The sequence below is a fragment of the Podarcis filfolensis genome (genome assembly GCF_964270895.1).
Source record: "Podarcis filfolensis genome assembly, chromosome: 2".
Classification (NCBI taxonomy): Eukaryota; Metazoa; Chordata; class Lepidosauria; order Squamata; family Lacertidae; genus Podarcis; species Podarcis filfolensis.
In genome coordinates this window covers 55,164,597-55,181,750 of record NC_139605.1, presented here as the reverse complement: position 1 = coordinate 55,181,750, position 17,154 = coordinate 55,164,597, and the positions used below count along the sequence as shown (strand labels likewise).

Sequence of the window (17,154 nt, the reverse complement as noted above, 5' to 3'; positions counted from 1 at the left end):
CATATGGGAGTGCTTTTTTCTTTTTTTTTTCTTACATTAAGTTTCAACTTCCTAAAGTAGGCCAGAGGATTTTGAGTATACATTCATATATGTAATTGGACTCTGAGAACTAACCGCTGCCGCATGTCATGCAACAGAGTTACTTATGAGAAAGTATATAATCAAGTGTTCTGTTCCTGAATACAAAGGTCTCAGGAGACCTTAGTACACTTAAATCCTTAACTGGTGTCCTTAAGTTTCTGCAAAAACTTTTTCTAGAGTGTTTCAATTATGTATATTTGAAGCAATAAAGTTGGTCTAACAGAACCACCAGCAGGAACCTTAAAAGGGGACTCTTGTTTGTTCTTCCTAGCTCCTGGTGGCCCTTTGGCACAGTACATATCTTTCCACTCTTCTGGTAGAACTTTGTGTTCGCTCATGTTGCCCTGATGAAAATGGCTAGGCATACTGTAAAGAAGCAGTGAAAAATCAGGGTCCTCTGTCTACATTGGAACACACTAGACACACTGAGTACACGACTTAAGTACCACTTTGATCATTTAAAATTTGATAGTTGAAGAGTTTCAATTATGTGTTTTCTTTTTATTAGGAAAAACCTTTTGGTACCTATTTGACCGTCCCCTTTCAACAAGCCTTTTCAGTTAAATTTTTTACCCATCTGTCTTGAAATTGTTTTGAAGATGTTTTTATGGTTTTATCACTTGTTTTACCACCCTGGGCTCCTTTGAATATTAATTAATTAATTAATTAATTAATTAAATTAGTGAGTCAAAAAGCAAAAAGAACCAACACTACCTTTAACAAAAGCTTCTCTACCTAGTCACCTGTAGGTGATTTGGGCTCAGCCTAGGCCCTAGGCAACCAAGTGAGTGTCTGTTTTCAATCCTGTTTTAATTTATTAATTTAGTTGTTTTCAATCTCTTTGACCTATCAAGTTGAGCTACTGCTCAAGATTTACATTCCATGTGTGCTTGCTGGAGGGGTTCTTAAACGTTGTTTGCACAAACTTTAAAGACCAGAGTTTACTGTAATACTTATACTGAGCCCGGCCTTGGCGGGGTATAAATAAATATTATTATTATTATTATTTCTAACGAATGTTGTAACTACCTCTGACTGTTTCTTTCTTTCTCTTTCATAGATTACCGAAGCTGGGAAAGAAACTTTGCCTTCTTGGTTGCATTGGGAACCAGAGAGTAGCACCTTGGAAGGTCTCCCGCTTGATACAGATAAAGGCATTCATTATATCTCAGTGAATTCAATGCATCTGGTATCTAATGGAAGCTACGTGCCCCAAACCACCAATGTCTTTTCCATTGAGGTTCACCCTGAAGATCATAATGAACCTCAGTCGGTACGGGTGGCTTCACAAGATGTGAATGAAGTAGCACCGTTTGTGTGTAGCGCAGAGGAACCAGTCACTATTTTGACTGTAATTTTGGATGCTGACTTAACAAAAATGACACCAAAGCAGAGGATTGAACTTTTAAACCGAATGAAAACCTTCTCAGAAGTGGAACTTTATAACATGAAATTGGTTCCCGTTGTAAATAATAGACTCTTTGACATGTCGGCCTTCATGGCTGGCCCAGGGAACGCAAAGAAAGTGGTGGAAAATGGAGCCTTACTATCTTGGAAACTAGGCTGTTCTTTGAGCCAGAATAGTGTCCCAAACATAAGCAATGTTGAATCTCCAGCTAAGGAAGGTACAATGTCTGCTCATCTTGGCTACCCCGTGGTTGGCTGGCACATTGCGAACAAGAAGCCTAATCTTCCAAAGAGAATAAGGCGGCAGATTAATGCTACACCAACCCCTGTGACTGCTGTTGGACCTCCGACAACAGCCCTCCAAGAACCGCCAATTAGAATTGTTCCTACACCCACTTCCCCAGCCATTGCACCTCCCACTGAAACAACAGCTCCTCCAGTAAGAGAGCCTGTTCCATTGCCTAGGAAACCCACCGTTACTATTAGAACAAGAGGTGCCATTGTTCAGACACCAACCCTTGGACCAATTCAGCCAACCAGAATGATAGAAGCAGTTTCTACTACCCCTGTCCAGATCCGGCCAACAATGACTGGGCAAGTTGAACCTACTGCAGCAGTTACACCGCCCACAACAAAGAAACCAAAAAGAACCACGCCAAAACCGTCCACACCATCAACCACCGATACGAGCACGACACGAAGAACTCCCAGACCCACCAAAATTCCTCGACCTCCAAAGACTCCCGGGACTACTAAATCGCCTTTCATTCCACCAGAAAGAGTTTCGCCACCAACTCGCATACGCACCACTACAGTTGGAACTCCTCGTGTGCCCAATGATCCGCCAGAACTGAAAAACCATATTGACAGGGTGGATGCCTGGGTGGGCACGTACTTTGAACTCAAGATACCTTCAGACACTTTCTATGACAAGGAAGATACCACCACTGATAAACTGCAGTTGACCATGAAACTAGAAGATGAGAAGCCGCTGGAAGAAAACTCGTGGGTGCAGTTCAATAGCACTAGTCAGCTAATGTATGGACTACCCAATCGCACACACTCAGGCAGGCATGAATTTTTCATGCATGCCACAGACAAAGGGGGCCTTTCAACAGTGGATGCATTTGAAATATTTGTCCATGGTCTTGGAGCCGACGAGGTGCCTCCCGTTAAATTTAAAGCCGCATTAGAGGGAGACTATACTACAGTTGTCAATGACATTCATAAGAAAATTTTGTTGGTGAAGAAGTTGGCTTTTGCCCTCGGAGACAGAAACAGTAGCACTATTACCATAGAAAACATTGTCAACGGCTCCATTGTAGTTGAGTGGACAAACAATACTCTGCCTTTGGATCCATGCCCCAAAGAGATGATTCGCACCATGAGCAGAAAAATTGCTGATAATTCTGGCAAGCCAAGCCACGCTTTCAAGAATGCCTTAGCGCCAGAGTTCCCAGCTAAGAACATTTCCGTTATTGGTGCTGGTAGCTGCGGACGCATTCAGTTTATTCCTTTCTATAGAGAAGGACTTCCTACAACGGCACCGCCGACAGTTGTGCTTCCGCGGGATCCAGAAAAGACGAGCGAAGACGATGTGTACCTCCACACGGTCATCCCCGCTGTGGTGGTGGCAGCAATCCTGCTGATTGCTGGGATCATCGCTATGATTTGCTATCGCAAGAAGAGAAAAGGCAAGCTCACCATAGAAGACCAAGCCACCTTTATCAAGAAGGGAGTGCCCATCATCTTTGCCGATGAGCTGGATGACTCCAAGCCTCCTCCTTCCTCCAGCATGCCGCTGATTCTACAGGAGGAGAAAGCCCCTCTCCCGCCCCCAGAGTACCCAAATCAGAATATGCCAGAAACCACCCCGCTCAACCAAGACACCATAGGAGAGTACACGCCACTGCGAGACGAAGACCCCAATGCACCGCCCTACCAGCCACCCCCTCCCTTTACCGCACCCATGGAGGGCAAAGGCTCCCGTCCGAAGAACATGACCCCATACAGGTCTCCACCTCCCTACGTCCCCCCTTAATGAACAAGAGGCGCTTGCGGAGATGGGGCCTATAGTTCCACACCAGTGTTGTCTGTAGGGGTCGGTGGCCTGCGAATCCGTTACCAATTAGGAAACCAACATACATAAGCTCAAACGTAGCCCGGTCCCGGCAGGCCCTCTCTCCGAATGCGTTTGCTACACCACAGTGCTTGTGGAATTTTCGGGACACTGATTTTATTTTTGCCTAACAGCTTTTGTTTTGTTTATTCATAGAGGGGGGGAAAAATCTACTTGGCTCAAAAAGTATTTCTGACAGCAGGCGTCTCGAAGCATCTTGTGCAAAGGGAGAATGGCTGGACATGCAGGCAGCGCTAGGGGTGGCACGCTGGGTCTCTGCTGTTTGCCTTTAAAACTAACTGTACTGTTTTTTCTATTTCACGTGTGTCTAGCTACAGGGCATAACATGAAACGTAGCCTAAAAAATTAAAACCGGAGGACTTTCTGAGGTCAATGTTAAGTTTTTACATTTAATTGCTGTTACCTAAACTTGTATGTATAGAATGGGGAGGGGGAGGGGAAATGCTTTACTACAAATAAGCTCCAGGGGTGTTTCCAATGCCAGTCAGGCTGAGGGACCGTCTTTTTTAATCAAAGGAATCCTATTTTTTCACACATTATACAGTTCAGTCATCAGCTGGGGTCCTTTTTGCAAACTGTAGAGCGAGCCCTTGTTGCTCCAGCCTGCCATTGCTGGACCGATGCCATGCCGATAGCCGTAGGTTTCTGAAAATGGGATGGAGTTTGGAGAGCTCTTTACAATTACCAAAAAGAAAAAAGAAGAGAGAGAGAGGGGGTTGAATCTAGCTATGTAGCAGCATTAGCTGCCTTTTGGTAACCGGGGCCCCAACAGTGGTAGCTGCAGGCTGCAAGGGTCATGGTGCTGCGCTGAGGTTTTTCCATCTGGAAGGCATCCTTTGGCTTTCGAAACACTCTTGAGATATTTTGGTGAAGATGCAATATTTTTATGTAGTGTAATGCAGTTTCCTCACATCAAGACTCCTCCTGGACCACAGTATTGGAACAGTCCCTCTTCCCCCCCAATCACTCACTGCTGTCCTCTGCACACACACAGACGCAATAGTAGCTGTCTGGCGGTTGGCAAAATAAAATAAAAAACACATGTGCGCCAGAAATAGTTCATAGTGAAAAATCAGTGAACTCTCAGCTCTAATTTTTTACTAAATTTTTGATACAGCCTCAAATTGTTTTATTAAAAAAAGTGATTAAAAATGGTAATGCTGCCAGCAGTTTGTATGAGCTTAGCTTCTTAGTATCAATTCAACGGGACTGACTGCTTTGCTCATTTTGGGTTTTTTTTCTCTTTCTTTTTGGTCTCTCATAGTCATTGTTTTTAAATATTAGAGCCATGTCTAGGTTTCTTGCCTTTTTAAAAAATGAACTTCCACATGTCTCTCCTGGGAAGTTGGAGTGACTGTCAAGGTCACCCCCCATGCCTTTCTCCCCCCCTTTCAACAAAATGATTTTAAGCATGATTTATTAATTTTTTCTTGTCCATTTGAGACTATTTTTGGTACATTAGAGGGAGGAAAAGCCCTTTGCAATAATTAGTCCATCCCCTGGCTGGGGGCTGGGCAGCCTCTGGCTGACTTTGCACACAAAGCAGACACTTTTAAGCCATATTGACTGTTTTGCAAAGTATGATGGTGTGCTGACATGGCCAGTTAACACACTAGTGGATGAATGGCTAAAATGACCTTCACCTCTGAACTTGCTAGGGTGGCATTTCCCATCAAGCCTTTTTTTGACTACTTGAATAGGATTTTGTCTATTAAAACAAATGTTAATTTGACTATGGCCCCATATAGTTCTGCACTCTGCTTCTGCCCCCTGAGGTGGGCTGGAGGGGTTTGTGTTGAAGTGAGGGGGACTGTAAGGAATGCTTCAGATTTAGCCTTTGTCTAGTTTGACAGGTATAGATTTGCCCTACAAAGTTTTTTTCCCCTTAAAAAAAACCACACCTCTCCTCTGTCCCTTCAGTGCTTGAAAGTTGGTGTGTGTCTCAGATGAGGAGAAGCGATGGATTCCGCTCCACACACAGGAGAGTTGGTTGAAGGGAAAGGGATTAAGTGGCACCACTTAGGGCAGACTGCTTTTGAACAGACACTAGAAATACGTTTGTAAGAATGCCTCCCCCCACAAGCTAGCGACCATGGCAGCACAGTGCCAAAATCTATACTGGCAGGCCTGCATTTCAGATGTCTCCAAGTTATCAACACACACAGCCTCCTAAACCCAAATGCTGCAAGTTAGAAGGGCCTTCCAAACAGTGCCGTTGTCCCTAGCAACTGATGCCACTTTATAATGGTCATGCGCAAGCGCAAACGGTTTCAGGCCTGGGCCTACCTGTCACCATAGAAACTGGAGGCGAAGGGGCAGTGAACAGAATAATAACAATGGCATTCTCATCAGCCGCCTTCCCCCTAAGCACCAGTGCTGTTTATTTATGCCACTAGACACTGTAATGGTGGGAGAAAATCTTGTATTAAAAGTGTTCACCAACCACTGATGTGTTTTTATGTCCTTATATAATTATTTTAAAAATGTGTTTTCTGCATTCTGTAAAGAAACATATCAACTAAATAAACCAGTGTACTTTACTACAAACGCAGAGGCTAGTGAGCTCTTCCGTTAGACCCCTCTGGGTTCCCAGCACACAATATTCCCATAACATAGGAAGCTCAGACTGGAAAAGAAGCTGTAGAAAGTGCAGTAGAAGAATCCCATTGAGCTCGAGGGTGCTCTGTTGAGTGCGGTAAGTGAGCTCCATTCTGCTTCGCACAATTCAAGACTCTATGCTCATTACTGGCTTAAAGATTTTACAGTTTAGGAGATGTGAGAAACAAAGCACAATGGTATCTGCTTAAATCCTCCCCAGTGATGAAAGAAAGATTTATTTCTCCATTTTTTAAAAAAAGAAAAAGGTCAGAGTGAAGTTGACAAGTGGTACAAAGGTTGCGTTACTGGAAAGAATTATTTTAAGTGTCAAACCAATAAAAGATTCGTGGAGTCGCAGCCTTCAAATACCAAGGCACCGTTCTCCATATACGTTACAAATATATGTTACGTTGTTTTGTCAAGTGCGTCTCAATCCTTATGCATCCTCATAACAACCCTATTTTGTAGATCACTAGGTCCCATTTTACAGAAGGGAAATAGAGGTATGGTGATGTACATGATAAGTACAATGGGGCTTACTCCTAGTTAGGTGGGTATAAGATTGCAGCCCTTAATCAAGACTACCGAGTGTGTTCTTGGCTGAACATGAATTTAAATCTCTTAGTCCAGTAAGAGTCCCAAGTCATCCAAGGACAACTGTACTGTGTAAAAGCAATACTGGATGGTGTTTTCGTTTTTTCCAGTTTATGGCCTCATACCTTTCCGCCCTCTTACCAGTGGAAGAATGGGTTTCTCCCTGCCGATGACTAGAGCAACAGAGATTTTCAGGATGCTGGCTTAGGAGAAGGTATAGGGTAGGAGAGAATTGGATTTCATAGCCACCTTTTTAATTTATATTGCTGCATAGTGAACATTTAACTGTCACTCCTTTGATTCAAGGTTTAGAGTTTTCCTGTTCCCTTTCTATAATTCAGACTGGGAACACGTTTGAAACATCTATCCATTTCTTTAACATCTCAGTTGCTGTTCTATACCCTAAAATTACTGAGCTAGAGTAATAAATTTCAATAAAATGAGATGTACTAGAGTATTAATGTACCATAGTTTCAATTCTATAGGAAAGTGGTCTCCCTGCACATAAAAGTCACCAACACTTAGCTGTTTGTATTTGGTTTTACTGGGTTTTTACCTGCACTAGCTAATATTTTTCTACATTGTTAAGGCTTCAAGCCTTATTGCGGAGTAAGCTTCATTGAACAAAGTGAAACTGAGTACACAGGAACACACTATGGCTGCAGACCAGATTTCACTTATTAAAGAGTAAGTCCCTTAGAAGATTAAAAAAACAAAGCAGTGATAGCCACCAACTTGGATGACTTTAAAAAAGAATTAGCTTTATCATGCATGAATCTGCCTTATCAGTGACTGCTAGCCATGGTGACTATGCTTTGCCCCTAAGGGTGGCAGCAGTTTGCTTCTGAATACCTGTTGCTGCAGAAGTCTAGTTGGCCATGGTGAGAACAGGTGGACGGACATTGAGCAGCTTCTTACGTTCTTAAATACGTATATGCTGCTTGGTTAAAATTACCGTATACACTCGCTCACTTGGAAGCAAATCTAATTAAACCCTCTGTGGGATTTACTTATGAGTAAATGCATAGGATCAGGCTGTGCAAGGTTATAATGCACAATCCATTTGTGTTCTGGAGCTAGTGCCGTTGTTGGTTACATCCAAAACAATTTCACTGATCTTAACTTCCGTGCTTTTCATTTTCCTTTAGCTTCCAAGCTGTAATAGCCACATTCTGAGGAAACCCATTGAAATCAATAGACATGGCTAACTTGGGACCATTAATTTCAATGCTCTGAGTTAGATACAATGCATAGAACAGTATCCAATGCACTTGTTCCGTCAGTATAAGGATTTCTGCTTGCACGATGGAACTTCTTCCCCATCTGTGCCCTTTCCACATCTTTTCTGGAGGGTTGGGGGAACCCTTAGAACAGATTTAGCGGAGGCATGGTGGGCAAAAGAGAGAGGAAAGTTCAATTGTGCAAGCAGAAATCCTTGCATTTACAAAACAAGTCCCATAGCTCTACTTTGGATACAACCCATTGCTTGGTTTTGCATGCTTGTCCTACAGACACACACACTTTAAAGGGCATGATCTTTGGAACCGTGGTGTGGCAGGCAAGGGTTAACCCTCTCCCTGCTATGGTTCCAGTTTTCATCCACACAATACCAACCTACTTGTTTGAGTGAGATCTAAACATGCTCATAATTTTAAAATGAACAACACCAACAGGACGAGTGATGAAGAAATTAGCCTGTACTCACATGATTTTTCAGATGTGTTTATCCTTGAGGACCAACAACACATAGAACAGGTAGGACTCTGAAATGATTTAATGGCCATAGTAAAGCGGTCACAGAAATGAGCCAAAAGTCACGTTATGGAGGTGTTCCTGTGTGACAGCAGTTGCACACTAGCCATTCAACTTAACCACCTCTAAAAAGACTGCAGCATGACATGATTCATGGCAGCACTAGCTCTTACTATTATTATTTATCCACAAAACTTAATGCACAGTTGTTGTTAAAAGTCACCAACCTCGTCTCAAGGCATCTTTTATTTCATCTCCTTTGAACCAAGAACTTGCCTTATTTGTACTTGTTTTTAAACCAGTGGTGAAAGCTGCCATGGTTAGCCAGGTGCAGAGTACTCCCCAAACATTTTAACCACATTAATCAATGAGTTTAAGCATACCAGCAAAAGATGAGGGAATTCTGGCAAGATGTGCAATCCATTTCCATCACTGGTTTGCAAACCGTGCAAGTTAAATCAGTTTCTGCAAATCTCTCGGTGACATTTAACCTAATTGGTAGGCATTGTCGTTCCGTTGCTCACAAATGCAAAATTCATATTGGTTCAAACATTGCTCATCCTCAGAGGAACCTGAAACAATACCACGTGGCCAGAACTCAGCTTGCTGCTCAAATTTCAAATGCTCAGCTGGTGATAGAGCAAAAAGCTGTGATGATTTATACATTTTATGTGTAGTAGGTATGGACTTGCAGTCAGTAAGATTGACATTTTATTGATTCTGTGTGCATCTTGCTTTCAAGCACTGTTCTGGAAACTGGTAAACTTTATTGGCTTGCTGGATTGAAGTGAATCTAGTGCTACAGTCTACTGTGTTATGTGTCCTTGCAAGGCCAAACTGGACAGCAACATACAAAGAATGATTCAGAAGTTCCTTCTAAGTTACCATTGGTGGTTTGCTTATGTATTGTTAGCTACTTTGCTTACTGTGTTGCTATCTTCCTAAAATGTGTCTGGTTTGGGGTTGTTTTTTTTTAAAGTTAGCCATGATGTATTAGCTAGTAAAATGTCTGTCATAATACTGGGTATAGGCAGAGATGTGCTATATCCTCCCTGGATATAGCACATCTCTGCATTCTGCTCTGCTCACAGAGACGCATGGGATGAGTGGAGAAACCTCGGGCCTAGGGGCCAAATGAGGCATCTCTGTCTGGTCTTTGGGCTCTTCCTTGGACACGCTTGTCCTCAGGCCGTACTTGTCTCCAATCCTGCTCCTCCATACCCTCCCTTGACCGCCTTTGCCTGACTGGAATGAGCCTTGAACTGTGACTGTGCCTCTTTGTTCCCTGGCTGGAGATCTTGGTACATGCAAACCTCTGATTCATCCTGACCTCAAGTGTCCAGTGCACTAACTGCTTTTTTGCCGTTGTTCCCACTCACCACTGGCGTGAAGCCCCACAAGGGAATGCAACCCTTGGGCTGAAAAATTCTTCACCCGTGTTACACCCACACACCAGGAATGTTTTATCATTATGATGATTATTTCTATATGCCACCTTTCCTCCAAGGCGCTCCAGGTGGGGTACACACTTCTCCCCGTCTCCATTCTGCCCTCACAACAACCCTGAGTAGGGATTTGAATCTTGATCTCCCAGATCCTAGTCCAGCACTTCCTGTGCCTCCTCACTGGCTCTCCACACAAGGATCCCTCTTACTGCAAGAACGGATCTGAGAAGGCATTTATCACGTTAAGTGTCTGGAAGAATGCTCAGAATTGATTCTATGATTATGTTGTATATTGGCCTTTGTCAGCCTAGTGCCCTCCAGGCATATTTGGACTTCAACTCCCATCAGCCACAGCTAGCTTGTGCTGATGGGGGATTATGGGAATTGTAGTCCAAACCCACCTGGAGGGCACCAGGTTAGTGAAGGCTGCTATATAGAACACACAGGATTCCACCTTCCCTCCTGGAGAGCCCAGGCCAGTGAGTGTGTGGGGTTTTCATCTTCATGACCCTTGGGTGTGATATCTTCTTTTCTTACTGCTATTCTGACCAGCCATGTTAATGTCACATTTTCCAAATTTTCTACATCCTTTTTCCATTTTCACCATAAGTAGGACAAAATTAAGTTTTAAACATTTAGATTTTTAAGACTATGTTTACTATCTTCACAAATTGAAGATTGGACTACACAATCTTTGTGATTTATCACTATTAGTAATGGAATGACCATTGCACTTCTTTGCATTGCACTTCCTCTGACCTCATCATTTACTGTCATCACTACCCCAAAAAGAATGTATGTTATCCTCCCTTCACCACAAAGTCCCAGGGCAGGTTACAGCAAGAGAAAAATACAAGCTTGAAATCAGTTAAAACATGTGCCTATACCAGCCATTCAGGAAAATCTTCATGCATTCAATGAAGTGGATGGACTCTAGTCCACAAAAGCATATGTCACATTACATTTGCCATTACGTATTTAAGGTGCCACAAGACTCTTTGTTGTGTATTAGGCTCTTGCAGAGAAAAAACAAAACACACCTGGAAACAACAGATTGATTCACCTTGAACTGGCCACCAGCCTTGTTTTAACTCCAGCAGTGCAGACTCACAGGTCCTACCTTAGGGCATGCTGCAAGCCCAGGATGGTTTGCATGCATCTTTTGGGCAGCTGATTGACATGAAGTATAGAATGGAGCCTGTGGTTTGTCTTCTCTTTCTGGAAGGCAAATCGGCCTCTGTCAAGGTGGGTAATTGGCAGCACAGTGCAGCTGCTGCCTTCTTGCATTCAGCAATTGCAAGTTTGAAACTTTCCTGCTGCTATTTTTGGTGTGTGGCTCCTGCTGCACCCTAAGGCTATGAATTGGATTGTTCAGCCGTGTGTTAATCAGGCCGTATTCAGAGGGAGAATGTGGAGAGAATGAGAAAATGGATGCTTAAAAGCTTTCTAGCATCTCCTCTGAAGAGGCTGAGTGGCAGGCCTCCATGTGTTCCACCGCCAGCCGTACCCACTACTGTCAGAGCAGCTCCTGCCCCCCCTTCTTTCTTTGGGAGTCTGTGCCATTTGCTAGTCTTGTGTATGTGTGTGCCTGCAGAAAGAGAAAGCGGAGCACATGGCGCCTCTGATAAGATTCCCAGCCCAGCCTTGTTAGCTTTTCTGCTGCAGAAGGCCAGGAAAGCACGGCTAGGCTGTGTGCTCCCTCCCTCCCTCCCAGTCCCTGTTGCTGCTCCAAAGCTTTTTTGCTCCAGGCCTCGCTTTGGCAAGCTTACAAGCAGTCATTAAGCCCATCCCATCTATTTTAAACTCTGCCAGGATGGGAGAAGGGAAGGTTCTGTAAAAGGCCTTCCCTATTTATGGCTCTCTTAACAGCAGAAGTTTACCCACATCACATGGCTTCCTCCCTTATCCAGACTAGCTACATTTAAAGAGAAACTTGCTCAGGAGCTCCTCACCTCACCTCAGGCCGCTCATTATTTCTTCTTTAAAAAAAATAAAAAATTATTTCATTTGAGAGGCCCAGCATCAAGCCTGCCCCAAACTCGCTGGGGACAAACAAGCAATTTTTAGCCTTCGTGGGTGGAGCAAATTTTATATTTTGTAACTTGACTCCAGCAGCATTTGCTGTAATTCAAGGGCGAGGCACAGAAGGCTTCAGTGCTGGGTTTTGCTTCGCTGCCTCCGCCATAACACCGAGCTCTGCCTTCCTTGAGGGAGCATTGCCTCCCAGGAAGTTCAAGCGTGGCCTTGGGGAGTTTTTCTGGAGCGCTTTTGCCCTGAGCTGCTGTTGGCTGACGATCCCTCTCCTGTGGTCTGATAAGACAGTGTTGACCTCCCGTGTGCTGCGGACGCCTGTTCGCTTCCCTGCCGCATCTGCCGCTCTGTACATGTCATCCCAAATTGTGTCTCTGCAGCCAGTGACAGCTTCCACTAACCTACTTCCTTGATGTGATTATGAATACTGGGAGAACAGTCAGCTTGTGCTCTACCTGTCTCTCATGATCAGGCAAAGGGGGTGCAGGAAAATTACCATCTCCCTCGGGAGCTTTCTTGTTATGTACTGAGTTGAATAGGATCCAAACTGCAGCAGTCTGATTGGTCCTAGAACAATGCAGCAGTATGATTGGTTGGCAGGAACCACCCAAACATGCTCCAGATAGAAGTGAATCCACAACCTGATTGGCTTACAGTAGAATTCCGGAATTAGCCAATCATGTGCAGCCCATTGTGTAAATAATGTATATAAAGCAGATACCTTGAGGGGACTTTCATTCATTCCTCCTCACCACTACGAGCTGAATAAAGAGCATGAAATCACTTTGCGACTCTGAGTATATTTCATTTCTGCAGGATTATGTGATGGCAGCTCAATAGCTCTGTATGCCCATCACGGTCACTGTTAGGCCTTCCCTATTTTTGGTTCCATCCGAGCCTCTCTCCAAAGTTCAGTGGCAGACCTTTTAAAAACTCTGCCTCCTGCCGTGACTGCAAGGGCACAGAGGAGCAGCCTGAGTTGCTTTGTTGTGAAAGGCCTGGGTATTCCCCCCCCCCGCCTTGTCGGCGTTCTTCAAGAGCAGAAGAGGCTTCCCTTGCCCAGCAGAAATATTTGCCTTTGAACCACACAACTGAAGCAGAGCCAAGTGCCTGTCTTTTCCCTCTCTGCCCCCGCCCCCACTCTCCCCATCTTGGCTTTCCCACTCCTTAGAGTGTAGCTATAAAAGAGGCACATGCCAGACAGCAAATTGCCGAGCAGAGCCTGGATAAAGGGCAGGTGCAAGAGGAGTCGGGCAGGGAGTGGCCCATGATGCCAATGGTTAAACTAGGAGTTTAGGAAGAATTAGGAGCACAGAATTGCTGGCTGCATAGGAAGGAGCTGAGTCAATAGATTAGACTTCTGCAACTTACTCAAGAACAGTAAAACTAAGTGACTTTTTAAAAAGTATTTGGCAAATTCATAATGGGTAGATCTGTCCCACAATGGATGTCCCCATATTCCACATCCAAAGGCAGCATATCTTTTGGCTACCAACTGCTGGGGCTATATGAGAAGGGACAGGTGTTCTCCATCATGGCCTGCTTTGTCAGGAGCACTGGACTAAATGCAGCCTTGCCAAGGAAACTATTTTTACAGTCATTACCTTGAAGTGAAGGTTTGTACATGGCTAGTCTTTAAGACTGTAGTTGATCAACTGTTCTGCATGCAGCCCAGTATTATGCACATTTACTTGACAGTAAACCCCACTGAGAGAAATGGCCTACTCTCAAGTAAGTATCAGAAATCTTATGATCAACAAGCCTGACTGTGTAATCCTGTGAATGTCTACTCTGAACTAATTCCCAATGCATTTGATGAGACTCCCAGGTAAGTGTGTGTAGGAATGTAGCCTTAATGCACAGTAAAAGGCAGAAATGTTTCACTCACTGTGTATTTCTAAGTGTCAAGTTGAACTATGTGTCATCATGTTAGGATCATATTAGAGATTCCTATAGAGTGTCTCAGTTCTACACCTTAGAATGAAACACTGTTACCCTATTTAATATGAGTCCAATAGGTAGAAATCTCATTCTTAAAGGAAGTACGGTATGTTTCTTTCTGTTCAGCTACAGTATCTCTCCCTTGGATCCATTTCCTTTTTTCACCAAGCTGACTAGCAATCTGCTTTCAGGGTTAAGTAATCTGCTAGTCATACATCCTCACAATATTCTTTTGAATAAGCCAAGACTGGTTTTGTTTTTAACTTTTAAAAAAGATTTCCCAGACACAATTTCTATTTATGTTAAATGATGAGTCTAATATTTTTCAGGAAACTACACGGCTGAAAACCAATGAGGAGCAGCCACAGCAGCCATCACATCATTACACATATTTTCATATGAATGGACATCATGCATGTCCATACTTAGCCTCCGTTTTCTTTGGTTATCAAGCCCAGGATATCCTTCTATGGTAGTCTGTACACCATAAAGCAATACCATACTTCACAGAAGTCATCTCACACATTATTCAAATACAGTGGTGCCTTGGGTTACAGATGCTTCAGGTTACATATGCTTCAGGTTACAGACTTTGCTAACCCAGAAATAGTACCTCGGGTTAAGAACTTTGCTTCAGGATGAGAACAGAAATCACATGGTGGCGGCATGGCAGCAGTGGGAGGCCCCATTAGCTAAAGTGGTACCTCAGGTTAAGAACAGTTTGAGGTTAAGAACGGACCCCCAGAACGAATTAAGTTCTTAACCTGAGGTAACACTTATGTCTATGTGAATGTCATTCAGGCCAGTTTTCTCCATACAGCTGCAGTACACAATGCTTAACATTGCTATGGATGACATGAGCTTTACGGTAGAAGTATGATAGGCTATAGGCTACCTTAATTCTGCTCCATAAATGCCAACAGCAAAAAGGTATCATTGATTAACAGTTGATGGGTTACAACTCCCAACAGCCCCAGCCAACTTAGCCAAAGTGGGGACCTGAGACCAGCAACACCTGGGGCAACAGGTCCTTCCCCCGTTGAACAGGGCCTCAATGGAGGAGTGAGAGGATGGTGTGTGTTCAGCCTTTGAACTTGGTGTAACAGTCCAGCAGAGAGGCTATCAATTATGATCTGAATCTGGCAAGTGGCAATTTAGAAAAGACATGGGTGTGTCAGGAGAGGCCATATTGTATGGGAAGTTCGGCAGGGTGATGAATGGGAATGGAAAGAGAGCATTGCAGTCAAGGCTCCTGGCCAGGTTTTCTGGGGTGGGTCTCCTCCTGGGTTTACCCGCTTGGCCTGCTGTCTGCTACCCACACTGAGAAGATTGTTCTACAGGCAGCTGTTCTCCAGCTGATCCCTGACAACAGAGCTGTGTCTGAGATCCATCTCTGAGAAGCTCTGAGCTTGGTGGGAAAGGATTACCCTCTGGCATTGGGAACCCAACATTTGTTGCAAACACTGCTCCAAGGAATGGGCTTGGAAAGACAAGCAAGGGGTTCCTAACAAGTATGTCTTTTCCCTAAGCTCTTTCTGCAAAGCAGGCCAGAATCCTACACAGCAGCTGTTGCAATCCAGTGCCAATTCCCAACAGCTCTGCCAAGCCCCCAATCTACTCTTTGTATGCATCTTACCCCTGCACTAACAAGGGGCATGAACCAAACAAAGTTAAGCAAATTTAGGCCCTGTCGAATTATATGAAAGAGATGTTTAGCTCCACATTGAACCTAATGGACATACATGCCCCAATCCAACCATTTATTTAGTTATTTAGAAAAGTAAGAGATGAAGATTTGTACAGTAGAAAAACAAGAGGGTCTGGCCTTGGTCTAACACAGCCTGTACACAGTAGCAGGCTGCACAGTGGCTATTGAGTGTAAAAAATTATGCCAAACTGATGGCCCCTATATGAGCTTAGACCAGCCTTCTGCAACCTGGTGCCCTCCAAAGGTTTTGAACTACAACTCCCATCATCCCTGCCCATTGGCTGTGCTGGTTGGGCGTTGTAGCCCAAAACCTAGAGAAGGCTGGGTTCAAAATTGTTTACCTCCTAAGGCAGAAACACAGCACCTGAGCTCATTCAAGTGATGATAGGTGGTATGACAGCTGATGTCACAGACTATATGTCTGGCAGTATGTCTAAGGTCCAGATCCTGAAATGGGCAATTCTGGGTGATGGATGTGCACCCTCTTGTAACCTTCTTTGCTCATATGGCCTGATCCAGAATCTTCATTTGGTGCAGCAATAAACTTGCTAGCACATTTGCAAAGCTAAGCAGGGCCTGGTATGGTTTCAAATTGGATGGGAGGACCGTGTGTTGAGATTCCTACATTGCAGGGGGTTACACTAGATTACCCCCGGGATCCCTTCTAACTCTACAGTTCTATGATTCTATGAATTGCCACCGCTGAACTATTTTATAATATCTCAGCTGTCAATAATTCCAACAGAGTTTGCAACTAGATGATCAGCACACTTCTATGTCTACTCAGAAATTTATCCCATTAAATTAAATGGGGTTTACTCCCAGATGAATGTATAATATTACAGCCTAAAGTTGAAATCCTATATTTATTTACCTGGGAATAAGCCCTATTGAAAACAACAAGTCTTTCTTCTGGGTAGACCTGTATAGGTGCTGCAAATCTTGAAAGAGCACAAGTTATAAGAATGGATTGGTTTCCTCCAAATAATTTAAATCAACAGGACTAATGATAAAAATTAGAGACCAGGAGAAGAACATTTCTAGTCAGATCTCTTAACATGTACAAACCAGAGATGGCAGATGAATACCCCAAAGTGACAAGGAGAGGCTTACTTTTCAAGAGGCATAGTAACAAATCAGATATTACACTTACATGCAATAGAAGCGAGCCATAATTTATCTAGAATTGTTATTAAGTTTAGAGTTGTTCTAAATATAGGCCAGTTTGAAAGATTAATATGGAGCAATGGCAGAATGAATACTGTATAATGCTTTGCACTACCACATATTCTTCTGCAATTAAGCTCCTTCAATTTTCAGACAAGGAAGCTGTTTCATTGCATTCTTAATAAAACTACTGTTTGGTTACCTTTTAGATCTCTGGACTGCTGTAGTGTGTAAGATATATTTTCCAGGTCTGAAAAGCCTAGTCCTCTCTCATTTAATTTAATTTTCTG

At 43.6% G+C, this 17,154-nt stretch overlaps 1 protein-coding gene across 2 annotated transcripts in view; it reads left to right on the top strand.

Moving 5' to 3' along the window:
* Positions 1-6,175, top strand: part of DAG1 (dystroglycan 1) — a 63,187-nt gene extending 57,012 nt beyond the window's left edge. For both annotated transcript variants that reach the window (XM_083603625.1, XM_083603626.1), the window contains exon 3: positions 1,142-6,175. In XM_083603625.1, the coding sequence (XP_083459751.1) occupies positions 1,142-3,529 (2,388 nt within the window). In that variant the 3' untranslated portion in view covers positions 3,530-6,175. The remainder of the gene's footprint in view (positions 1-1,141) is intronic.
* The last annotated feature ends 10,979 nt before the right edge of the window (positions 6,176-17,154 follow it).